A 20,045-nucleotide genomic window follows, 5' to 3' on the forward strand; every position below is an offset into this window, starting at 1 on the left:
ATCTGTAAAGCTGCTTTAAGCAACCCAGCAACACAATATGGGAATTCAAGATGCACAGAGCTTCCCTGCATCTCTCCACATGAGAACTCTCATTTGTATTACACACATTCTCTCTCTGTCCCAGGATCTGCACATCCCTCTGTCATACACAGCAATCTGAAAACACCACGTGCTGGGTCTTCACTGGGAAGAGCTGAAATGAAACTTAATGTCATGTTAAGTTTCAATTTTTTAGGCTTATATCTCCAAGGGGAGATATAAGCTTAAAAAATTGAAACTTAACATTATGTTCAAAGCTCTACATTCATCTCCAAACACAGCAGGCTGTCAATAAGTGGAAGAAGATTAATAAGCAGGTTGGAGCTTGCTCAGCAGCAGGAGGCTACATGAAATAGTCATCCTTAGTAAGAAACAAGCAAGAAAAATATCGTGAATGAACACAGGGATCTAAAGATGCCGAAATCCCCTTCCCCTGCAGAAGGTGGTTCCACCTTTGACGCCCTCAGTCACGCACAGGGGCAAATATGGGCTGTGCTGTTGGACTCTGCCTCAAAGGGAAGCATGAGAAGATCACAGCTCCCAGCAGAGCGAAGCAGGCTTGTGTCAAAGAGCCAGGCAGTTACTGTCCAATCCAAGGACACTAAAAATTCAGTGGGAAAAGGGAGAACTACCTGAGTCCTGTTTTATAGGAGAGACTCTGCTCATGAGGATGAACCTGCTTGCTTCAAAGAACAAGTCCAACACCTGCACCAACACAGGCAAGCAGACAGGATCTGCACATCAAGAATTTCAAAGCATTGAGATTTCTCCAAATGTTTTATCTCCCCCTTTCCATTCTTCAAAACAAGGGCAGCAGAAGCCTTTATTTGACCAAGAGAGGCTGAGTGTCCCTCACTCTCATGAAGACCAACAGAGGTTTGGTCTGTCCAATAAAGAGGGAGTCTCTCATGGTCTGGTTTCAGCTTCCACCTTCATCTCCTCCAAGCATCCAAAATGGACTCCCCTTCTTTCCCACACAGAATCATGGAATTATGGACTGGTTTGGGTCAGCAGGGACCTTAAAGACCAACTTGTTTCACCCCCTGCCATGGGCAGGGACACTTTCCACTAGACCGAGTGGCTCCAAGGCCCGTCCAACCTGACCTCAAACACTTGCAGGGATCCAGGGGCAGCCACAGCTCCTGTGGGCACCCTGTGCCAGGGCCTCACACACTCACAGGGAACATTTTCTTCCTAATACCCAATCCACACCTTTCATCCTTCAGCTTAAGGCCACTGAAATTCAATTTCCATTCTATGGAAACTAAAGGAATCAATCACTCCATATACCTTAAAAATTGAGTGCAGAAATACGTATCTGGAATATATATGGGAAGTGAGAACTATCCCAAGTATCAGAATCAGGATACCTGGATAAATTCTCACTTTGGGCCACACATGGATCAATCAGCTTGCAGTAAAATCTCTTACAAGGCTCTCCACCTGTGGGAAGTTCAGTTCAGGAGGTTCCTTGTGCCATCCCACACCGTTTCAGCCAGTATCATCCTTGATTTCTCCACCCACCAATGCTTGGACTGCAGCAAAGGACTCAGCAGTCAAACCAACCCAGAAAACACTTTCTTCTCACCATTCTATTGATGGAACTGGAAAACATTGCCAGGGTTCTCCCCCACTCCTCATCCCTCCTTTTTTCCCGCTGGACAATCACAGGTGCCCGACAGCTCTGTCCTGCCCCTACCTGAATAGAAGCCCTATTGAAAGGCACCAAGAGCTCTGTGTTCCCGCAGTTTAACATCCCAGCCCCGGCCCAGCAGACACTGCCTCCTGCCAAGACAAACACCTGGGACCTGCAAGGGGAGGGGGCAGCTTCTGGAGACAGCCCTGCAGTCTCAGCTTCTTCACGAGTGGATAGAGACATGCTTTTATGAGAGAGGTGCTGCCTGGTCTGAAAACAGCGATTCAGCCCCAAAACACTGCTACCTTTCACCTCTCTGTTGGCTTAAGGTGGGTTCAGTTGGGTGACTGTGCAAAACCTGCGTCACACCTACCTGCTGCTCCCCTTTCCACCCAAAGGCAAAAAGCTTTTGGAGCTGCACCCAACACTGCTTGATTTATTGGAAGAAAAATAAAAGCAAACAAGTATGCTTTGCCTGCAGCACATTTCCCCCTGCCAGCCTCCCCCAGAACTGAGCCACAGTGGGTGGACACTGATTCTAAGTTTTTGTAGCTCCAGGGTTACCCCTTCAGTTCCTTGGGTGGATATTATTTCCCATGCTGCACGGGTTCCGCATTTTGGCAAGAATCAACTGATTCTCTGGGTTTCTTTCCAAAAATCCTCTAGAAACTTCTCAGCTTGTTGAGTTTGCCCATGATGCCACTCTTCAGTTTATGCCAGTGCCTCACCATCCTCACAGGAAGGATTCCTTCCCAACACCCCATCCAAGCTGGCCTCTGGCAGCTGAAGGCCATCCCCCGTGTCCTGTCACCCCAGGTCCCACCGTGCTCGCCAGTCCAGCAGGTCCCTGTGGCAGGGAAGGGAAAAAACATGCAAAAGGACATAACTGCCCTCCTTCCACATCTTCTGCATGCTAAAGTATTCACGGTCTCGACATATTCGGCATATGAAAAAACACCACACATTGGAGGAATGCTGGGAAAAAGTAATATTGCAGCACTGTGCACATCTTGGAGAAACAGATGTTGCTGATCCAGCTGCTGGGTGCCTACAGAGGAGGTCTGCAGATGGAATTCCTCTTCCTCCTCCTCCTCCATGGATGGGCCTCCAGTCTCCATGGAGGCGTCTGGCTTTGGGAAAACACCATGGTTTTGGGGTAAACCATCCCCTTTACTAACCCTCCAGCTCCAGCACCCTTGGAGTGCTTCCCAGAGGAGCAAGCAGAAATTCCACAGCCCACTTTCTATCTCTGGAAGATCGGTGTGATGTAAAATCCATGTTCTAGGCCATATTTCATCCTGGCCATGCATCTCAGAATTAAAGCAAGAGCTCCTGTATCATTTTAGGCTCCATCCTTGAAGAGTGTTGAACACAGGCAGCACAGGGACTTGACAACTAAATTATTAACCCAGCACCAGTTGGGTGACCAATCATTAATACCAGATTTTTAAATTTAAAAAAAATCTTTTGCCAAGAGAAGTCTTATTTGTTCAGAGGATTCAGAAACAGATGAAAAGGTAGGAATGTTTAATATCCTCTTCCAGATACAAAGAAGGCTCTTAGACAAGCTCCTACTAAAATACTGGAAATCATCTGCCCACAGGAATTGAAGTCTCTCAACATACTAATTGATACCACTTTAAGGAGCAAAAGGCATGTGGAAGAGCCATCAAATTAACCAAATTCCTGTTGAATTTACACAGAAGAAAAGAAAATGTCAGCATTTACTGGGTCACTGCACTGGACTGGAATTAAGTTTTTTAGTCTCCTCTATACACATCCATAAGAAAATTCCTTTATGCAGAAATTTCTCATGCTTGGTTTTGATCCAAATTCTGGGTTTTCTTTTTCCCCCTTTCAGAAAATCGAAGAAAACTCAATGGAAACCCTTAAGAGTTATACGAAAGCACAGAGAGAAAAACAAACTTTGATTTTACGTGGAAAAATATGTCTCTCCTTTTTCTTCTTGGAAAACCTACTGGGATTCATTTTAACAGCAAACTGCCGCACAGAGCTGGCAGGCCACAGGCTTTGTCCTTAAAGAAGGAACTGTGGGTTTGAAATATCAGCTATTCAAGAGGGAAAAGTATGCATGGAACACGCTCAGAGCAGTCAGGCACATCCCCGGTCTCAGCAAATCTCTGTAGAAACATTTACCGAGCACAGGTTTTGTCTTTGTGTCAGCTACAGCAGATCTCTGCTGGGAGCTATTTCGTGGAGGAATGGTACAGGACACAGCAGACGCTGCCAGTTCTGCAGTAAACCTGGTGTTTTCCCAAACCCAGAAGTCATGGGATGCCACCAGTCATAGATTCCTCTAAAACGTGGAAAGGAAAACAAAAAGTGAGGACATCTTATCGTCTTCAGAGAAGGGGAAATGAGAGCTTCAAGTGCTGAATACTCCAAAAGTATAAAGCAAATAAATAATGCCAACAAAATGTGAAGATCCCATGATGTGGATGTCAGCAACACCATTTCTACTGTGGCACACAAAATAAATACTGATTTATCTGCTGCCTGTGCACAACAGTCAAGAGTGAGGCTGCAGCATCACCACCCTTCCAAGGCATCAGAAAACTCAGCCCAAACTATGCAGGAGAGGAATCATCTCCTCAGAGAGAGGTCAGAGGAGCACAGAAATACTCTGGGGATCAAAAGCTAGGAAGCACCAAAGCTAGGAATGCTCCCATCAAACTTGCTTTAGATTGGTTCTACATCCTTGCACAAAGGAAAAAAAACCCAAACTATGGTAAAATCTCTCAAAGGAAAAGGAGAAGTAGTTTTCCACCTTTGGTTACACATAAACCAAGAAAGGCAATGACAAAGGGATTTTTATGAGGTAGGGAAGCTGATTTAGTGTTGCATGGCTGCAATTTACTGACGTTCTCAGCCAAGCAGCAGAAGCACTCAATGAAAACTAAGTATCTATTAAAACAGAAGTGAAAGCAAAGATTGGTTTAAGGGGAACAATAGTGCTGCACTTTATCCATCATTTCAAGAAGCTCCTGCTGAAACACAGGGGCCAGAGATGGAACCAAGTGACTTTTCTTTCCATGACCCTTTCAAAGCCTGGATGGGAGCAAAATGTTCGGAGCTGCAACATGACCCTGAGAGAAAACTAAGAACAGGAAAGAGCAGAGCAACTCTTTTTCCTCAATGACCTGGCACCGCATTTTCTCTCCAGTCCTGCCTACTGCCCCTTTGCAGCCATCAGACCATGTGCCCTGCAGGTTAAATTGCAGATCCAAGTACCTCCAACACTGGATAAACACGGACCACCAAAAAGCCATTGCCGAATATGGCTCCTGTACCTCCACCTACCAAATGCAGGCACAAATTCAGCACCACCATCAAATCACCAGATTCACTCCACCATCAGTGAGAACTGGAGAGAGGCTACAAGGATTGAATGTTGATAACCCTGGACATTTCAGTATCTGTTTACTGTCTCTTCCTGGGACACACACTTTGCCACGGGTGACATGTGGAGGCAGGACATGAGGGATGAGAGCCCAATTCATGCACTGTGGGTGTGTTACTGAGGGTCCACACAGGTTATACAGTCTGGGATTTGTTACTGACACCATGAAAAAGGGCTGTACTTAGTCATTTTAATAAGCTTCTGCTATTTTATAAACTGTCAGCTGTGAGCCTCCAGGAATGAAAACATTTAAGAAGCGTCTGCTGTTTCAGAAACAAAGAGGGAAAAATCCAGAAAGGAAATTGTTTGCCCAAGTGCCCTAAAAGCAGTGTTTTGTGAACATGCATCACCAGGACTACAAGGTGTGATTAAATAACAGCTACAAAAGACATATCCAGAGCAGCACCCAACCACCAGCCCTTTGTTCCAGACCATTTTTAACCACACTGATCCGTAACAGCAGTTTCAGCCCCTAAATATATTGCTTAAAAGGAGGGATTACATGTAAACCTGTGCTTTGCTGTACAGAACGATTTTTCAACATCAGAAATAAACTATAAATAAAAGTCTGAAGTTGTGGCAAGCAAAGTGGAGATTTTTATGGCAAGTCTCCAGGCAGAGTCTCCAGCTGCCTGTTCCTAAACCCCTTCCTAGAGGATGCTCTCCTCACCTGGCCTCACCCACACGAGACCGTCAAGTTTCTCAATTTACCCTCAAATATTGTCTCCAATCTAAAGACAGGAGAAAAGAGACTAATGACAACCCAAGTCTCCTGAGCACCATATTTGCTACTCATGGCTATGTGCCACGTGCACATTTTGCCCAGCCTGGGGTGGTTGTTAAATGCACAGTTCGGGTGCTCTGGGCTATTCCTGCTGGCTGTCCCAGAGGCCCACAGGGAGGTCCTTGTTTTCTAGAAGGCACTTTAGGTGACATCACAGGTCCCTCAGATGCCAGCCTGGACTCACTGCATCTCTCCTCAGCTTGGAGGGTGAGGAATTCTGCAGAATGGTCAGAACACATGGGACTGAGTTCCCTTTCATCTTTACTCTCAATTATTGGATAACCCGCTGTCACCTGCTCCCCAACAGAGGATACACACAAACAGCACAAGTCTAATTTGTTACCACAAAGGGCCTACAAACACTTCCTATGAGCCAAAAAGAGCTAAACTACCTCCACCTTTTTGGACACATATAGCTCAAAGTTGCATTTATAGTGCCCAAAGCCTCACTTCCCATGTCCAGAGCTCCATTTCTATCATCCAATCAATCCTTAGGGTCCAAGACACATCTTGAGTGTCTAATCCCTCATACATAGGGTCTCAATCACACTTAGACCTAAGAAACTCATTTCTGGGTCATGAAGCCTCATTTCTGGAGTTCAAAACTTTGTCTCTAGGATTAAAACCATCATTTTTGGGGTACAAACCCTCACAAGTTCCAAACATCCCTTCTGAGGTATAAAGGCTCATCTTAAGGGGCCAAAGCATAATATTTAAGGCACAAAGTCTGTCTTGGAAGGTAAGCAGGAGCGAGAGGAGGAGACACAAGGGCTTGGAAATGAGGCAAAGCTGTCATTAGACCAGATCTGGCTGTGTTAGAAAAATTAATAAAAACAAACAAGAACAAATAAATGGAGCTGGAGCAACCGTCTGCATAAACTTTGACTATGAAGTAAGGGTGAAGTACTCATTTGCTTTGAGTGATAAATTTCAGGGAGAAGAAAAACTAGAAAATCTTTCATAGGTCTGGTTAACATCTTCCACTATACTGACACACTTCCATGCCCATCGCCTCCCTTCTCAGTCAGTGCTCCTCCCCTCTGGGTTTTACTCCAGCAGCCCCCACTCCCAAATGAGGGAATGCATTTTCCCAAGTTTCTGGAGTCCCTGAGCTTGGAGAAATCCTCTTTCCTATGGATTCCTAGGGCTGTGGGAAGTGCTGCATGGCAGAGAGGTGACAGGGATGGAGTCCAGCTGCAGCCCATCAGGCCCAGCTTATCGTGCAGCCAAGCACAGAGAGCACCAGTGCTGCGGCAGGCACAGCAGGCCACAGGAGTTCATGGCAGGAGGGAATTACTGTGGGAAAGCACAGTGGGGCAGGGGAGCAGGAACATGGGAGTGGTAAATCGGCCAAAGGCCCCACTGCCATCTGCCAGAGCGGCACGGGGCCAGGGCAGCTTCATCTCCGGGGTCTGTCCTGCCTTCCTTCTCTAGAGTTTGTCCTGCCTTCCTTCTCCTTGGGGTCTGTCCTGCCTTCCTTCTCCTTGGGGTCTGTCCTGCCTTCCTTCTCCTTGGGGTCTGTCCTGCCTTCCTTCTCCTTGGGGTCTGTCCTGCCTTCCCTCTCCTTGGGGTCTGTCCTGCCTTCCCTCTCCTTGGGGTCTGTCCTGCCTTCCCTCTCCTTGGGGTCTGTCCTGCCTTCCCTCTCCAGGGTCTGTCCTGCCTTCCATCTCCTTGGGGTCTGTCCTGCCTTCCTTCTCCAGGGTCTGTCCTGCCTTCCATCTCCTTGGGGTCTGTCCTGCCTTCCCTCTCCTTGGGGTCTGTCCTGCCTTCCGTCTCCTTGGGGTCTGTCCTGCCTTCCTTCTCCTTGGGGTCTGTCCTGCCTTCCATCTCTAGAGTTTGTCCTGCCTTCCTTCTCCAGGGTCTGTCCTGCCTTCCCTCTCCAGGGTCTGTCCTGCCTTCCCTCTCCAGGGTCTGTCCTGCCTTCCCTCTCCTTGGGGTCTGTCCTGCCTTCCATCTCCTTGGGGTCTGTCCTGCCTTCCCTCTCCTTGGGGTCTGTCCTGCCTTCCTTCTCCTTGGGGTTTCTTTTGCTGTCCTTGTGCTTTGCCCTCCCACAAAGTCCTCGATGACCAGATGTCCCCTTGGCCACAGCTCTCAGCTTGGACTGGAAGAAACCTCCAGGCCTGAGGGGACAGTCTCAGTTCCAGTCCCAATCCCAAACTCAGCAGGAGTTTCTGGTGTTTCTGAGTTTCCACAACCAGATGCTCTGCAGCAATTCAAGTGTTTGTCTCCCAAATGCTATTCCAAAACACTGGGCTCAAACACCATTGGCTCCTAGAAAGAGGCTTCCCCATTTAGGAGCTCTGTGTTGCCAGCTTGGGGGAAGTCACAGGAACAAGAAATAAATCTTAATAGCTCAGCCCTGATGAAGCAATGGTAATAATAAAGGATTTGAAACAAATCAAAAATGCCCTGAAACTCCTTGGATCCCATAAGCCCCAACTCCTACAGATTTTTAAAGCTTTTCCTGAACCAAGTTTAGAGCCTGTGCAATTATCTCCAGTCTGAGATACTCCAGCCTGTATTTCCAAAAGTTTTGCCAAAGGAAAGTAGCTGTGAACATGCACAGACGTGTTTCTTCACGTCTCCATATCCTTGGAAAAAGGCATGGCAATAAGCAAGTGAGGAATAATCTGTCACAAATGACAGATCTAAGCACGTTTGGGTATTTTTTTAAATTCTTGATGGTTGGTCTGTCTTCCAGGATTTCCCTGCTTTGGCAGCTGAACACTACAAGGCAGGCAGACTCCTGAGCATCTTCCACTTGCAAACAGCTGTACTTCCAACAACCACATGCTGCCCTGGGCTTGAAGACCATGGAATTTCAGCAAACCAAAATACTCCAAATCACCTCCAACAAACAAAAAAGAAGTCCCATTTTACTTGGAATCTGAAGTCAAAGATTAAAGGCTTATTGTCCTGGGCCTGGCCCTTTCCTTTGAAACAAGCAAGGTTTCTGGGAGAAACAGAAAAGCAGCCCTGCCCCTTGGGATGTGAGCACAAACCAGATCCCAGCTCCAGCACAGGGACACACATCTCCAGGAACACAGTCCAGACTGGAAGTACAAGCTAAAAGCATCACACACCAATACCTGCTCAGAGCTTGTCACAAAGACAGGAAGCTAACTGAGAAACTGAGGTGATTTTCTATACATGAACAGGTAGAAAGTGTTTTCAGACACTCTTTCTAAATGTTAGGCTTGCTGCCTTCTCTCTGTTTGCAACCTAAACCATTTGTAGTGTTTTCTGGAGGCTGGCACCTTGCACCCCTGAAGGATTCTGGCAATAAATACTGCTAGTTTGACCAAACACCAGTAGAAATACGCACCAGCATTCTGACACACAGCGAAGGAGACAAGAGGCATCTCCTCTGTGACTGATGAAGGGTTCTTCTGCCATGACAAGTGCAGGCACATGCATGTGGGATTTTTAAATAAACAGGGTCATTTCCAAGGGAGATTAAGCAGATGTGAAAATAGGAATTTGCAGAACTGATGGCAGACAGACAACTTCCATTGCAAAAGCAGATATGCAAACTATTTCAAAACAAAAGCATTCAAGTATTTGGGGGTTTAAATGTAAGTTTAGATTCAGGAAGAGACTGCTGGCAAAATCTCACTTTGCTAGTGCAAATGCTGATTATTCCACATATTTACTATCAAACAATCAAAATTTAGCACCAAATGCTCTTTTTCTCTTACGATATCCAACTTCTTCTACAAGTTATACACTGTGCAAACTGCTACCCTGGTGCTTCCCTCCACTTTCTCTCCACAACTGCAGAACCTAGCTGGCTGCTCTGGAGAGTGTCTAAATTCCTTTGAAGTCAAAACCAAATCCCTCCAGCACACACACGCCCCTAGAATTTCTCACTCTTGTTCCAGTTTCTGTTAAGCCATATTATCTCACCCCTCACATCTTTAGGATACACTGAGGATTCTGGCTGGGTTGAGAGACACACAGTACAGCAACAGAGAAACCAGAGACAGTAATTGCAAGTTCCTTTTGCTACCCTGGGAGATGCTGGGAGGAAAAAAGGATAAAATAACTCATCAGGATTATTTATTTCTTTCACACCCACATGATTAGAGTTCCAAGAGATGTTAAAACAGTGCAGGTCGGAATAAACAGAGAGACAAGAGTGACCCAGGAGCATTTACCCACACTTGTCAAAGTAAAAGGCCATGTTCTCCTGCTCCAGTCACCAAAACCATGGGAAGCACATGGGATGTTATGGGAAAAGAGGGACACATTCCAGCAGATCAGGTTGCTCCGGGCCCCGTCTAACCTGGCCTTGAACATTTCCAGGGATGGGGCAGCCACAGCTTCTCCAGGCAGCCTGTGCCAGCACCTCACCAACTTCAGCAAAGATTTCATCCCAACATGCCATCCAGCCCTGTTCCCTGTCCCCGTGAAGCCACTCCTCCCCCAGGAGCCCCCCTCTGGCTTCCATCACCTGAACGCACACCACAAGCAGCTTGCCAGCCCCCGGCAAGCTGTGCCGGAGCTACACTCCCTAATCTCATTGCATTTAATCCAATTGCTTGTCTTCACAACACAACAGCTTCACTCAGGCTTACTGCCAGCACCCAGCTGCCAGGGGCTCATCCGTCAGAGCCATTCCACTGGAAGCTCCATCCTCCAGCCAGGGGTCTGACTGGCCTTTGTAAACACTGCTAACAGATCCTCCCCAAAACTCCCCAGAAAACCCCCAAAACGCACCAAACTAACGTTGGTTATCACCTCTGATGCAAACACTACCAGTATTTCCTTTCCTTAAGCAAGGGAATTCAGAGAGTTTTGGTCTGAATGGGGGTTCTGAGCCACCTCTGCAGTTACTCCTCAGAGACTGCTGCCACTGCTGAGGTGGGAGCTTTCCTAGCCAGGACTTATCTCCAAATGGAATCAAATCATGACCACGTGGCAGCTATAGCAAGTGGGACAGACACTTCCAAGAAAGGATGCTTGCTGCAGACTTCTTCACATGGTATCTGCCCCAAACAGCAGGAGGGTAACCACGACATCCATCTCCCTGGATGTGTCATGTTCCACCCATGACAGAGCACAAGGTGGGTATTGTTGGCCTTCACTGCTGCCTGAGCGAACCAAGGAATGGTGTGTGGGCTCCAAACATGCCTTTCATTCTGGGATTTGGGCATCTGCTCAGCCACAGGGAAAGCTGCATGTTCACTGACAGGTCGAAAACAAACCTGTTACCCCTTGCTCAACTCTCATATGACACCTCCTGATGAAACAAAACTGCAGCTAAGAGAACAAAAAGCATGCTCACTTTATAAAGGAGCCCTTTAAAACTTAATGCTGCTATTCTTGGATAGCAGGGCAGCCCATCATTTCCGTACCTGAGAAGCAAAGAGGGATGATTTGGACACCAAATTCTACACTCAGTTAAAAAAAGGTCACATTTTAAGTCTGAAAATGTCTTCATTATTCATTTTCCCGTCTGTAACACCTCATGCAAGTAAAAAAAGGAAACCCAACAACATGTAGGTTTGAGTTCCCTCTCACATACCTGAGACGTTAAGAACTTTGCTTATCAACCTCAGAGAAATCATCCCAAAGCAAAGCAACAGGGCATTAATATTTTCTAAGAAATCAAGTTCCGTAAATGACATCATCAGGAACACGTGGTTACGAGCAACAAAAGCTGTGCCAGGAGACACAAATGCCAAGAACCAGCCTTACCAGCCCATCACAGTTGCTGATGGCCACGGCCGCTCCGGGGATGTCCGTGATGTCCCCCACGTAGGCGCAGTCGGTCCACAGGGGCTCTCTCTTCCACGGGCGCTCCGCGGCGCTGTTGGCGCCAGTGGCGTTGGCAGCATGGCTGGCAGAGTCCCGGTACCACTCCACCACGGCCCGGGGAGCCAGCAGGCGCCTGTTGGGCCTCAGGCGGAGGTGGAAGTCCCTGCCGAAGGCGCTGACGTTGAAGTAGAGCTGGCGGGGCCCGGGCGGTGCCTCGCGCGCCCAGCGCCGCTGGCGGCCGGCCGACAGCACGTTGGACACGTAGCTGCCATCGGCCGCCGTGCTGATGGGAACCACCAGGCCGTACGCGCTGCCCCTGCTCCGGCGCAGCTCTGCCAAGAAACGCACCACACACCACAGCACAGTCAGGTCGGGGGCCTGCAATGAGCCCGAAGGCTGAAGGACCCCCCCGCCTCACACCTCCCCTTCCAAAAACCCCGTTTTAGGATTCCTGTTTCAGCTACGCACGTGCCACTGCTCCTCTTTTATCATGGAATCCCACAATGCTCTAGGTTGGAAGGGACCTTCCAGAGCATCCAGTTCCAAACCCCCTGCCAGGGGGAGAGACATCACCCTCCACTGTGCCAGGTTGCTCCAGGCCCCGTTCAACCCGGCCTTGGACACTTCCAGGGATGGGGCAGCTGCAGCTTCTCTGCACAACCTATGCCAGGACCTCACCACCTCACAGGGAAGAATTTCTTCCTATCAATTGCTATTATAAAACTGATTTTCCTAAAAAATAAAGAGAAAAGCCTGAAATATTCACTGACATTTATCAGGGGAGTTTCCTGTTTCAGGCTTGCCCAACAGGAAAGGCAAGCCCCAGGAGAGGCACAGACCCCTCTGAATTCTGTAAGGAATGCCACATAGCTCTGTTGTACACAGCAGTTCTGTGTCAGGACTTCCATCAAGCTTTTGAAAATGAAGAGCCAAGCTTGGTTATAAGCACAATTTGCATACCCATTTCTCAGGAAATAGGGAAAAAATCCAGCAGATCACATGCTGCTGATAAATTAATCCATGTCAGCACTGGTAAAGGCAGTAACTTTTCCTTCTACAAATCCCCCTACCTAGCAACTTGCTGCTGCCTTTCCTCTGAGCAACAGAGATCAAAAACAATGAGAGAATCTAACTATTAAAAAACCTGACACAGATCTGCACAATTTTGAGCCTAAATCTTGCACTTTAGTTCTGCTGAGAGAAGCCATAAACCCAGCAAAGCCACTTTGTTTGTAATCCTGCAGAAGCTCAATGGCACAACCCTCAGCTAAGGCAACAAGTCTTCAAGTAATTTCACACCACTGGAAAACAAATCCATTCAAATGAGTTATCTTTTCAGTGAGACTTCTGTAATCTGGCAGCAATCAGGATATTCAGTGTCTGGTTTTCAGGCTGTAAGGGAAGAGCCAGGTCAAGCTGTGAGCCACACTTCTGCTCTGAATGGGTCAAAGTCTAAGCCTCTCTATTTGACTAGGTGAGAATTAAAAAGACATCTTCCACAAAAATAGTTATTCCCTACTCCCTTCTTCCTGGGAGAGCTGGTGAAAGCAGTAGCAGAGTGATATTACTGACAATTTCATTTGAAAAGCTTCAAGATCTGATAGCTCTGATATCAGTGCCCAAGCGCCACTGAGAATTCCTCAAATAAATATACTTAATTAAGTGAGCTAAATTTCACCTGCTCCCAGTGTGCATCACACTTGATAAGAGAACCAAATAGAGGAAAAGCTCAGCAGCCAGTTCCTCTCTCCTGGTAGCAAGGGCTGTGGGTTTTAAGAGACTCACACATTCAACAAGTACCTTCAGTAAGAAAATGTTCCTAATGGCTTCAGGGATCTGTTTTTAATATTCTTCCAGCCAGTTACTGAGGAATCTGACAGAAACACAATCTATGGTACTAGTAGGATGCACATGTAAATTCTCGCACTATAAATATCTTACTATACAAATTCTGTATCCTAGGAATGTGAAAAGTCATTTCCAAGCCCGTTGGTACCCCACATCCTACAGCCAGCAGCCACAGGGTGAGTTTCAGCAGCAGCAAACTCCACCTATTTTGCCATACACCCACAAGATCAGGTTCTAAAACTGGCATCCTAATTGGGTCATTATCCTTAGGATAATTCCCATTTTAAACACTGGGAATTCTGCGCAGGATTGTTAATCTGTCTCCTTAGAGAAGGGACCAAATTAAAACTCTAAAGTCATTTTTATTAATTAGACACCGGGCCATGCCCAGGAGACAGAGCTGCTGGGTTGTACATCCTAACTGGGTCAAAGTAAAAACACAGATCCTCCCATTCCTGCTGCTTCAACACCGGGATTTCATTCCCAGGCTGACATTCCATCTTCTACCTCGCTGAGATTCCTCGTGGCTTGCTTTCCTTTTTCTTTAAGCAGGACTTTCAGTGCCAGAGACCACAGTCTGGTGATGGAGTTCTGTGCTCACCGCACGGCTGAGAAACTGCTCTGCACATCTTGCAGCACAATTCCCACATTTCCACAGGCTGGGGGGAAAAACCTGGCTATTTGGCTAATAAGAGCAGCCAGCTAGCCCCAAGAAGGCAGGAACAAAGGGTGGAAAATAACAACTGTCAAGGTTTTGAGTCAGCGAAAGCCTTTTCCAGAGTCTGTAAATGCTGAGCTAGAAGAGGAAATGCCTTTTGTTCAAAGGCAATTAAAATTAAATGGGACATGACTGAATCCCAGCGACATCTGAACTCCTCTGCTGACTTACATTACCCTTTTTCCACAAGCTGCACGCTCTGAGGAAATGCTATCCCAGCTGTAGGTGTTCCCTTTCCTAAGCTAAAATTTCAGGGCCAATCTGCTCTGCTAATTCAAAGCTGACAGTGCTGATCAGAGCAAGAGGAAAAGCACTTAACTGTAAATTTTCTTCATCCTTTTTCTAATCTGGCCTTAAAATGCCGCTCCGGTTGCACAATGTTTAGGTTGAAAGGAAGCACTTAAGAAGGAAGAACGCATTCTTTCATTTTGTGCCAAAACATAATTAGCTAGAGAATGCCTCTGAAGAGAGCTATCCCGGCTTTCCTTCCCCTCAAAACCTGGTGAAACTGCAGAATTAACACCATTGCCTCACAAGAGCTGTCCATGCACTGTACAACAGCTGTGCTCAACAGAGGCCTGAAAATCCTAGACTTTTTACCACAGCTGCTCTAGTCACTCAGCAAGGTGATGCTCAATAAAGAGAGGATGCTGTGGAGACAACTGGAACCAGCCCAGCAGGGGTTTTGTCATGACTCTTTTCTGCTTCATTGTTGGCTGGTGGCTTCCAGAAACAAAAGAGCAGTTTTGGTCCCTCCTCTCAACAACCTGGGTCACTCCAGAACTACTCTTTGCTCTCTGTTTGGCTGCCTTCAGGTTTGGCTGCAGGAATGCCCAGAAAGAAAGAGAAGACAAGCAAGGGGGACAGATTCCTTGAGAATTTCCACTCAGCTCTGCACCCGAAACGGGATGAAGCTGTGTGGGATCTGGAGATGGCAAGCTGGATGAATGAAAGCAAGGAGAGAGGCTGATGAGGGACACCTCTCTGGTGTCCTCATTTCTCTGCTTCACTGTCACCTGTCCCAGGGGTGCAGACAGCTCAGGAGATGGTTGGTGTGGTGTTTTCTGCAGCCTCTGCACAGCTCCAGGTGCTTTGCAGGTGCTTCCTGCAGGCGGTGGGGCCCAGCACAGTTGTGCCACAGGTGTCTCCCAGAAGTGGCACTGAGCAGGGACAGAGCTGTGCTGTGTGGGAGGCCAAGGTGCAGCACAGCATCAGCACCTTCAGGCTGAGTGACACACAAGGACTCCCTCCTGACAGCTCCAGGCACTGCAGCACTCTGTGCATCAATGCAGGCAATTAAGTGTGCTAACTTGCTATCCCTGGGATGATGTCTAACAAAAATAAACCCCCAGGCGCCTTAATTTCCCTAGGTGACTTTTCAGGCTGCAAGAAAAGATCAGCTGCTGTCAGGAGCCAGCCCTGGGCCAACTCAAAATACACACCACCAATGCAAAGCAATACTTCGTGGGACTCAGAAGTAGGGCAGTGCATTTGCAGGTTTTACCTCCAAGTCATTACAGCTCTCAGCTGAGTAAGCCATGGTCTGAAGTTGTGGCTGCCACATCCCTGGAATGGGGCTGGGTTGGAGCGGGCTTGGAGTGACCTGGGACAGTGAAAGGTGTCATTGCCCATGGCCAGGGGTTTGGAATGAGATGATCATACAAGTCCCTTCCAACCCAAATCATTTTGGGATTCTATGGTTCTGTACTTTTTGATCTACAGGATCAAATTCAGCCCCAAATATTCCTGACTACAGCAGTGCCAGGGCTGTGGAAGAAAGGAAGACGTTAAAGGACAAAAAGTTATTTTCCAGATTCAGGAATTTTGCCTGATGTACTGCGTAATTTAAAAGACACATTCCTATATAGCTTATGGTTTCTGAAATTCAAATACAATCCATTTCTCATGGAAAGGACTCAAAATAAAAGACAGGATCAGCATACCACTGGAAAAACCGTCTGTTTGCCAGGTAGCTTTGAATGTACCTCACTGTCTCTGTTCCCATTATTCACTGATCCCGGCAGAAACCAGCCTAAGCCCAGAAGCTCACAGTGCCAGAACTGAAGCTGAGACAAGGCCTCCAAAATTCACAGAAATGCCTGAAATTCTTTTCTGAACAAAAGCTGCACCAAAACCTCAGGGCTAGAGGTCCAACAACAGCTGGAGCAGAACTGCCTGGGGTCCATTCCCACTGCAGGAGAGCTCCAGAGAGCACTCGTGTGCAGGGACACACACTCAGTACTGGGATGGTCAAAGACTCATTTCACACTGGCTAAGGGAAGGAGTACATAGAATGGCATTCCCTGCCACTAATGCCCTGGGAATGCCAGCTTCCACATCCTTCCAGTACCTCTTCCATCCTGTGGAGCACCCAACTGCCAGTTACTCTAAATGAACACAGATCTCCTGAAATTTACACTGTGGGTGCACCCTCCCAATTAAAGGAAGCTTTTCCCTCTCTTTGGGAAGAGTCCTAGAGGCTGAAGTCTCAGTAAGAAGCACGCTGTGGGCACACAGAGGCACATTTCCCTTCAGCTCCCTCGTGTGCCACTGACCCTGAACCCGCTGCACAGCACCTTCTTACCCAGGTCCATCAGTTTACAAGGCAACAGCGAGCAGCCACAGATTTTATAACTTTGACTGGTTCGTATTTCAGAAGGGAAGCACGGACACATAAAGATGCAAAACCGCAGCACGAGAGGGCATGCAAATTCAAGCCGTGCCACGTCACTGCAGCTACAAACCCTTCTGGGTGGCAGTGCTGGGGGGTGCACAGGGAATGCTTGCCTGCATACAGATCACTTCCCCAGAAATAACTACCCTTTGAGCTAACTTCTTTTATTTCTGTCTTGATAGCAGGAATAATAGCTAAAAAGGCTTACCTCTTTGGATCTGCTGTTCTTTACCAGCCTGCAGAAGAGAGAAGAAACACATGCACAAAGTTGTTAGTGTAATTACTATGCAATGGGGAATGGCAGAAGGCTGAAAAATCACTTGGTCTGTTCTGCACTATTTTGTACGTTTCTTCATTTGGTTTCCAGGGATGGCAGTTCTTCCTTAACTGAATAAACAGCTGTTCTCCCAGTATACTAACAGAGACCACAGCAAGTTTAACAGAAATAGAGCTGCTAAGCAATCCTGATTCTGAATGACCCGTTCTATACGTTGTGACACTGTGCCAAAAAGTAAGTTTGGTGGCCAAAGAGGGGATCTAACAGCAGGAAAGCGATGAGCTCCAAGAAGCACGGGTGCTCGGGCAGAGAGGAAGCAGTGAGCTGACAGCTCTTTGTATCAAGGCTGGAGAATAGGAAAGCCAACTGGACCACAGTGACCGCAGGGACGGTGGCAGCTATCCGAGCACGGTCAGCTCACTGCCGGCTTGGTACTTGCTCTTTCAGGCACAGGGGACCTAGGGGCAGAGGATCCAGAAGGAAGGGACCCAGAGGCCGCCGCTGCGGGATCCAGCCCGGGCCGGGGATGCCGTGTCCGGTTGCAGGCTGCTCGGATGCAGCGCTCCGCAGCACGGCACAGAGAGGAGAGCCGCCCGTCCATGCCAGGCTCTCCTGGCCCCGGGCCGGTCCCGCCCGCGGAGCCCGTGGGACAGCGCGGAGGGCAGGGTCCCCCCGCTGCCCCTCTCCCGCACTCACCTGCCGGCCGGGCGCAGCGCGGGCCCCCAGGAGCGCGGCTGCCACAAGCCACAGGGGCAGGAGCACCATCCCGAGGCGGCCGCCCGCGCCCCGGCCCCGGCCGCGCTCCGCCCGCTCCCTCCTCCTGCCGCTGCCTTCCCTGCCTCCGGCGGCGGCTCCGGGGCCGGGGCGGGCTGGGCGGGCGGAGAGGCGGCGGGTCCCCCGCGCCGCCTGTTGCTGTGCGCCCGCCGCGACCCGCGGCGCTGATAAACCCGCGGCGGCTCCGCCTCCGGCCGAGCGGCGCTCCACGTCAGGCACGGCCCGGCCCGCCGGGGAACCGCCGGGGCACCCGCCCGGCTCCGCGCACCGACACACCGCGGCACGGAGCCTATCGCTGTGCTCCCGCTGCACCCTCGGCGCTCCCCGCCTTGCTCCATGCGCCTGAAATCCACCGAGAAACAACTTTCCTGCCCCTCCGTCCGTGCATCCATCCATGCATCCGTCCATGCATCCATCCATCACGGCCTGCATCACACCCTGGCAGGGACTCCCAGAACATCTCCCCAGCCCGGGACCACATCCTCAAGTTCCCATACTAACCCAAGGCAGACTGCAACAGCTACAGTCTTTAAGTCCCAGAATGGTTTAGGTTGGAGGAGACCTCAAAGCTCATCTCATTCCAACCCCCTGCCATGGGGGCCATTGAACTGGGCTGCTTCAAGTCCCCTTCAGCCTGGCCTTGAACACTTCCAGGGATGGGGCAGACACAGCTTCCCTGGGCAGCCTGTGCCAGGGCTCCAGCATTCTCATGGTAAAAAGCTTCTTCCCTATATTTAACCTAAACTGACGCTCATTCAGTGTAAAACCATCACCCCGTGTCCCGTCCCAACAGTTCCCAAGGGTCCCACTAGACTGGAGTCTGACCACAAAGCCATTTCTCTCCCCACCAGCTGGGAGCTCAGCACACAACACAAAAGGAAACGGTGCCTGGCCTGGGCAGAACCCAAAATCCACTTGCACAGCACCTTCCACAGACAGAAATCTGCACTAGCACACTCTGCACACCTTCACTTCCCCAGAAGATGCCACGCAGTTGAAGCTGTGCATAACCAGTTGGTAACAGACGCCAAGGGGGAAGAAACTTTCCAGGAAGCAGAGATCAACCACTCCAATATCCTTGAACCAGCAGTGTTCAACTGAGCCTGAATTTTTCAGGGTCAGAATTAGCCAGCGTTACAAACATCTGCATCCTAAAATCCAATTAAAACCCATTGTATTGTACCTTGTGCATTATCACTCCTGTGAAACATCACAACCCACCACTATCAGTTTCTGCTGGCCCCACATAGCACAAACACATGATCTGCTGCTGCTAAATGTTCTCAGAATACACGTGACAGCTTAACTAGAATTTTTAAGTTGACCTCCCTGCCAGAAATCATCTTATCAACATGAAAAAGAAAATACTGGTCCTACTAAATCAAATTGCGTCACAGCAACACAATTAAAGAGGAGGAGAGCTTCGGCCTTGATTTTCAGGAGATACCTTGAATATTCCAGTCACAGCAGCCCTGCTGTGTCAGAGGACACAGGTTTTGAACTGCATGATTTTCCCTCACAAAGCAAAAAAATTAAAGGAATTTTCCTGAGAGAGTGGGAATGCATCTGTTATTACAAGTGTACAGTGATTTCTGCACCTAAAACATGAAGCAGCCTGTCACATTCAGGACCAGCAGCTGCACAGAGCCATTTCTGGGAAAGCCCAGAATGGGAAAGGCTCAGGAACGGTAAAGTGCCAGCTCCATAATTCTAAATAAAAGAGTATTTCACTTTCCATGCAGCTATTCTCCATTGTAGTTCCCTCGTGGATGTTCACCAGGCGATGTCCAGCCTAAGTGCACATGGTTCAGACACTGAACACAGGCTCCTTGTGTGTAATGTGACACACCTGTGTGCTGCAAACCCCCTGTGTGCTGTGGGGTGAACGATGAACGTGCACAGTCCCTGGGTAATTCCAGGGGCACTTCAGGGAATCACAGAATCAGACTGGTTTGGGTTGGAACAGACCTTAAACCTCTTCTACTTCCAACCCCCTGTCATGGGCATGGACACCTTCCGCAGGCACAGGGATACAAAGTCCTGGCCTCTAGTAAAGCTGTTTCTATGCTCTTAAAAACCTTATTGCAAGTGTTAAGTCTGTGACCTCCTAAATT

The 20,045-nt window shown here is 48.6% G+C and overlaps 1 protein-coding gene across 1 annotated transcript in view; it reads right to left on the minus strand.

Annotated features, from left to right (window-relative positions):
- Positions 1-18,131, minus strand: part of ADAMTS3 (ADAM metallopeptidase with thrombospondin type 1 motif 3) — a 55,317-nt gene extending 37,186 nt beyond the window's left edge. The window contains exons 1-3 of the mRNA XM_074542098.1: positions 17,854-18,131; positions 17,089-17,116; positions 11,581-11,972 (exon numbers count right to left, since the gene is read on the minus strand). Coding sequence (XP_074398199.1) covers positions 11,581-11,972; positions 17,089-17,116; positions 17,854-17,922 — 489 coding nt within the window. The 5' untranslated portion in view covers positions 17,923-18,131. The remainder of the gene's footprint in view (positions 1-11,580; positions 11,973-17,088; positions 17,117-17,853) is intronic.
- Positions 18,132-20,045: the final 1,914 nt, after the last annotated feature.

Source organism: Zonotrichia albicollis, chromosome 5, assembly GCF_047830755.1.
Source record: "Zonotrichia albicollis isolate bZonAlb1 chromosome 5, bZonAlb1.hap1, whole genome shotgun sequence".
NCBI lineage: Eukaryota > Metazoa > Chordata > Aves > Passeriformes > Passerellidae > Zonotrichia > Zonotrichia albicollis.